Here is a 6,000-nt window from a genome sequence, read left to right as displayed (position 1 = left end):
TCCTTTTATTGTTTAAATCAATGAGTGATCTTATCTGCACAAGCCCTAAATACTTCTAATACACAATTTCTGAGATATCAGCTCTTTTGTGATGAAGGTACGTTAAGTATTCTGTTGAACGCTTGGGTGTTTACAAAATATATACATATAGGATAGACTGGCAATGTGAATAAGGATAAAAGTTATGAAAGCGTAAATTTTGTTTATATCAGCCGTTGGTATACATTAAATTGACCATATCAAGAATAATTTGTTTGAATCAACCCATTGAATTAAACATTTACGAACTTATTATTTATTTCCTCTTCTACACGACTCATACGTTTATGAAAGAAAGATATTGATTATTGATTTTTGTATTTTATTTTCATATTTCTCATAAGCTTACTAAATTTATGTGTCCCTGCAGTTCGGGTGGTTGCATGACGTCTGGTAATCATCATTTAGGCGATATATAAATACTCAGCGATAAACATTTGTACCTAATGCGTGAATACAAAACATATTTTGCATCTCACTGTGCATATGAGTTCAAGAAACGGAAATAACTATTGGGTAACTCAGAAATTGTGTATTACAAGAGACAGATTCAGATGATTGCAGTTATCCATCTGGACCCAGCTGCACAAAATTTAATTAAGTTTAACTGACAGTCAATGTCTAGTTGTAGCTATATAAATGTAAGATTTATTGACAAGTTAACTGTTAGTTAAAGTTAACTAACCTTCGTGCAACTGGGTCCTAGTAAGTTAATAATAAATTATTATTCGTGTCTCACTGCATGTATATAATTACAGATACTCGGGTACTATGCACTATCAAAAGTTCACTTTTTTCATGTATCAATTAATTATCTAAGCACCAGTAATTCATTCTTGACAAAATCACGATGTACTATTTAATATAAGTTACCAAAAATAAAATCCTTACCTCAATACACTGATCCAACATCAGTAACAGTTCTAAAATAAAATCCCTACCTCAATACACTGATTCAACATCAGACACAGCTCTAAAATAAACCTTACCTCGATACACTGATTCAACATCAGACACAGCTCTATCCTTACCTCAATACACTGACTCACCATCAGACACAGCTCTATCCTTACCTCGATACACTGATTCAACATCAGACACAGCTCTATCCTTACCTCAATACACTGATTCAACATCAGACACAGCTCTATCCTTACCTCGATACACTGATTCAACATCAGACACAGCTCTAAAATAAAATCCTTACCTCAATACACTGATTCAACACCAGATACAGCTCTAAAATAAAATCCTTACCTCAATACACTGATTCAACATCAGATACAGCTCTATCCTTACCTCGATACACTGATTCAACATCAGACACAGCTCTAAAGTAAAAACCTTACCTCAATACACTGATTCAACATCAGACACAGCTCTAGTGCATGATTTGTGCTTCCACTTTGTTGAAATATTGCATTGGCTTCTGTCAGAAATTCCTCTAGATGTTGGAAAACTATTTCCTCACTAAAAAATAATTGTTTTTAATAACTGAAATGTTCTTCAGATTCATGGTTATGTTGTGTCAGTAATATATTTAGCCGATTAATTTACTGGTATTGACGTAGCTCACTACATGACCCTATGTCACAAGACAGCGATTCAAATGTTTTATAAAATTACTTGTATCGATCATTTTGTTTGTATATCTACGTAGCTCAGTGGGTAATTTAAGGTATCAGGTTAATTAACCGCATATCCCAAATTCAAATCTGCCAGTGTCTGTTGTTATTTACGGTATTGAAATAAATTTTTGAAAATTATATTTTCTATCTCAAAAATTGCATATGTTTTGCCTTTTAGACATTCATACTCATTACATATCACCATAATATTACCTTATTTCATGCTGATTTTATAAACTCTTTCACGATTTAGTGAGCTACCTTGAGAGAGAGAGAGAGAGAGAGAAAGGCTGACACAGAGATAGATAAGCAGGCATACACTGACTAAGATATAGTCAGAGGGAGAAAGGGACAGACCTAAAACAGAGAAAGAGAAAGAAGAGAGAGAAAGAAAGAATGACAGAAAGAAAGAGAAAGAAAAAATGACAGACAGAGAGATATTATCCTACTTTGTTCGGATCAGCAGCTGTAAAAGGAATGACCGAAAAACAGGCGTGGTATCCACCACTGTTTCAAATATCGTCATCTTTCGGGTCCTTATGATGGTCATGTTTAACTGGGGTACTTCTTTTTTGTGCATTACAAGCTGAAGCAGACGCTGACAAACATCTTCCGAGGGTGGGGAGGAACCTTCAAAGCACAACTGGGATACAACGTGCAAGTAGAATTTATTGCATTTCTCTTGGTACTCTGTAAATAGCTTCATCTGTTTTCTGAAATAAAGATGATTTAAGCTACTTTACAGGAGATGATCAGAGCTAGAAATCAACAAAATGTCTTGTAAGTTTAGGGTACCAATACTTTAACTAAAACTATAACCTTGCCCCCAGTGGTCACAGTGTGAACAAACTTACATATATATTAAATAGCAAATGTTTCTATTTTAAGGAGGAATAACACACCTCATGACCTGAGAAATCTGCTACAAATAGAAAGTGGAGGATATGAACAATAATATTTTTAAAGTTGAAAACTTTTCTTTAGTTAAAAACTGCAGCTTTAGCAGAAACAAGAGATGTTTGTAAAACACATATGCCCCCCATGGTGCAAAATTGAAAAGGGTTATACACACACACATCATTTAATTGAGAGTAGTATCATCAATTCAAAATATTGAGCAGACAATATCTTCCTATGTCAAGAGTGGATTGACCATGTGACCTAAAAATCAATAGGGGTCATCAACTCCTGAAGATGTACCAGTGTACCAAGTTTGATGTTCTGTCAAGCAAAGGGTTCTCAAGATATTGAGCGGACAGTATATTCCTATGTACAGTTTAACCTTTGACCACGCGACCTCAAAATCAATAGGTGTCATCTCCTGAAGATGTACCAGTGTACCAAGTTTAATGTCTGTCAAGCAAAGGGTTCTCAAGATATGGAGCAGACAGTATATTCCAATGTCCAGTTTGACCCTTGACCTTTGACCATGTGACCTCAAAATCAATAGGGGTCATCTTCTCTTGAAGATGTACCAGTGTATCAAGTTTGATGTCTGTCAAGCAAAGGGTTCTCGAGATATTTAACGGACAGTATATTCCTATGTCCAGTTTGACCCTTGACCTTTGACCATGTGACCTCAAAATCAAAGGGGGTCATCTTCTTCTGAAGATGTACTGGCGTACCAAGTTTGATGTCTGTCAAGCAAAGGGTTCTCTAGACATTGAATGGTCAGTATATTCCTATGCCCAGTTTGACCCTTGACCTTTGACCATATGACCTCAAAATCAATAGGGGTCATCTACTCCTTAGGATGTACCAGTGTGCCAAGTTTGATGTCTTTCAAGCAAAGGGTTCTCAAGATATTGAGTGGACATTATATTCCTATGTCCAGAGTAGATTGACCCTTGACCTTTGGACCTGAAAAACAATAGGGATCCTCTTCTACTCATAACTAACCCACATATGAAATATCATTATCATCAAGTGAATGGTTCTCAAGATATTGAGCGGACAACACATGGTCTACAGACCGACCTACATACCGACCGACCGACAGGTGCAAAACAATATGCCCCCTCTTTTTCAAAGGGGGGCATAAAAATTAAAAGCCCATTTGGACTTGAACCCATAATTTACAGACCTGTAGTGAACACGTAAACCTGCTGAGCTACCCAGCTAGTAGGCAATTAGATTCTAAAAGGAATATACAAGGATTGCTGATATTTATATTTTCAAAGGCAGTTGGCCATTATGACGATGTGTTGTTCCTCCTTAAAGTAATTCCACCCCCCTGTGATGTCATCAGATTTTGCAAAATCAATGATTTATCTAGATTTATGCATGATAGGAACATAAATTTTGTTGGGAGTCTTTTCCTATAGTTAATGTAAAAAATCTTGTTAAGAATAAAATATTTCAAAAGTACAAGTTAGATGAATAATCAATGTTATGTTTCAAAATATTGAATCCAAGGCCAATAACTCTGTTTCTATTGATTTCTTTATCAAGTCTATTATGCGATGATTTCCTTTATTTTTTACAGACATTTTGTATATTTTTGTGAAGATACAGTTTCATGAAATTGTTATGAATGCTACTATATGATCATAACCAGTTTGTATGGAATTTTGATAACGCTGTTTAAGGAAAATTGCAATTTCCTGACGGTGATATATGATTCTGTTTATGTACGTCTCGTATCTTAAAAAGTGTGATGACATATGTATTTTATTTGATAATTTGTTAGTTTAAACTCTAATGAATGGAAATAAATACACATTTACAACTTCTATCAGATAAAACTGCGAATATGGAGTTACAGCCACCTGCCAAAAGTTTATAGACAAAATGGCGGATCTAAATTCCAACTTCACGGAAGTGGCTTGTTTTTTCCTTTTGTAAATTCTATATATAGATAACGGGGATTCCGTATGCATACCACATATAAGTACAGGGTCTTGTGTCGTCATATGTGACGTCATATGTTGGTATTTATTTGATGATCGTCTGATACAAGCTTCTGAATGTAGCTATGGGAAAGTCTAAGAATTTATCGCCAGCTGTGAAACAAATTGTCGTAGACAGTTACAGACAAACGGGAAATTATTCTGAAACTGCTAGGGTATTAAAAATGGACCGGAAAACCGTGTATGCTGTTGTAAAACGGTGTGAAATTCGAGGAAGTGCGGGAAATGCTAAAAAAATCGGGACGCCCTAGAAAAATGGACATTAGAGATGAGCGCCAACTATTGCGGCTTGTAAAATTTAACCGTACCAGTCCATTAAAAGACATAACAGGACAATTTAATCAAGGTAGGCAAGTTTCCGTGTCTGAAAGATCAATTCATCGTTATTTGTCAAAAAATAGTACCATCGACGTGTATGCAGGAAGAAAATTAGGATTCGGGAACAAAATAGGAAAAACCGTGTGGCATGGGCGAGAGGTAAACGACGGTGGACTGTTGACTATAACTAGTCAAAAGTGATCTTCTCTGATGAATGTAAAGTTGTTTTGGGACAAAACAATCGAAATTATATTTGAAGAAAGGCAGGAGAAGAATGGTTACCAGCGTGCATCAGCCCCGGCACACCACCGAAACCTGCTATGAGTTTAATGTTGTGGGGATGCATTACCTGGAACGGAGTTGGCACACTAACTGTGGTTAATGGCAACATTAATGCATATAAATATATTGATATCCTTGAAGAACAATTGTGGCCGGTTGTAGTGAAAATTTTTCCTACTAACGATTACATATTTCAAGATGACAATGCCCCGGTTCACCGTGCCCGAATTGTACAAGAATATAAACAAATAAACAGAATTCCAGGTATGTTTTGGCCAGCACAGTCACCTGATGCAAATATAATTGAAAACATTTGGTTTTTGTTGAAAAATAAACTTAAACGCAGACTTTCTAATATAAACAATGTCACTGACTTGGAGAGAAATGTAAATGACATCTGGATTAATATACCCGTTACTTACATACGGAACCTCTATCGATCCCTACCTTCTAGAATGTTGAAAATGATCAGATCAAAGGGATATGTAACAAAATACTGAGGTAAGATTTATTCTCTTTGTAATTTCATAGCCATTGAAAATCCGTATTACGTTGACGTTTAGACATTGATGTCCGCCATTTGTCTATAAACTTTTGGCAGTTGGCTGTACCTTAATTGAAAATTTGTAGCCTTCGTTGTTTTTCAAAAATTATTTTTTAATAGAATTTTTCTAAAATTGAGGCCAAATGTTTGTATATTTAAAAATTAATAAATAGTAGGCTAGTTGTCCTTGAATAGAAGATTTTTAAAGATTTCCATTAAAAGGCGACACATTTCTTTATTTGGACAAACATGAATCCCTTGCACCCATGAATATTTTGTG

At 35.4% G+C, this 6,000-nt stretch overlaps 1 protein-coding gene across 3 annotated transcripts in view; it reads right to left on the bottom strand.

Moving 5' to 3' along the window:
- The window catches only part of LOC125673630 (E3 ubiquitin-protein ligase rnf213-alpha-like), a 139,198-nt gene that overhangs the window by 41,593 nt on the left and 91,605 nt on the right, over window positions 1-6,000 (bottom strand). For all 3 annotated transcript variants that reach the window (XM_056160275.1, XM_056160274.1, XM_056160276.1), the window contains exons 68-69: window positions 2,117-2,380; window positions 1,389-1,509 (exon numbers count right to left, since the gene is read on the bottom strand). In XM_056160275.1, coding sequence (XP_056016250.1) covers window positions 1,389-1,509; window positions 2,117-2,380 — 385 coding nt within the window. The remainder of the gene's footprint in view (window positions 1-1,388; window positions 1,510-2,116; window positions 2,381-6,000) is intronic.

This window comes from Ostrea edulis, chromosome 3, assembly GCF_947568905.1.
Source record: "Ostrea edulis chromosome 3, xbOstEdul1.1, whole genome shotgun sequence".
Lineage (NCBI taxonomy): Eukaryota > Metazoa > Mollusca > Bivalvia > Ostreida > Ostreidae > Ostrea > Ostrea edulis.
Note: the sequence above shows the minus strand (reverse complement) of the source record. Positions and strands in the feature narration are given on the sequence as shown.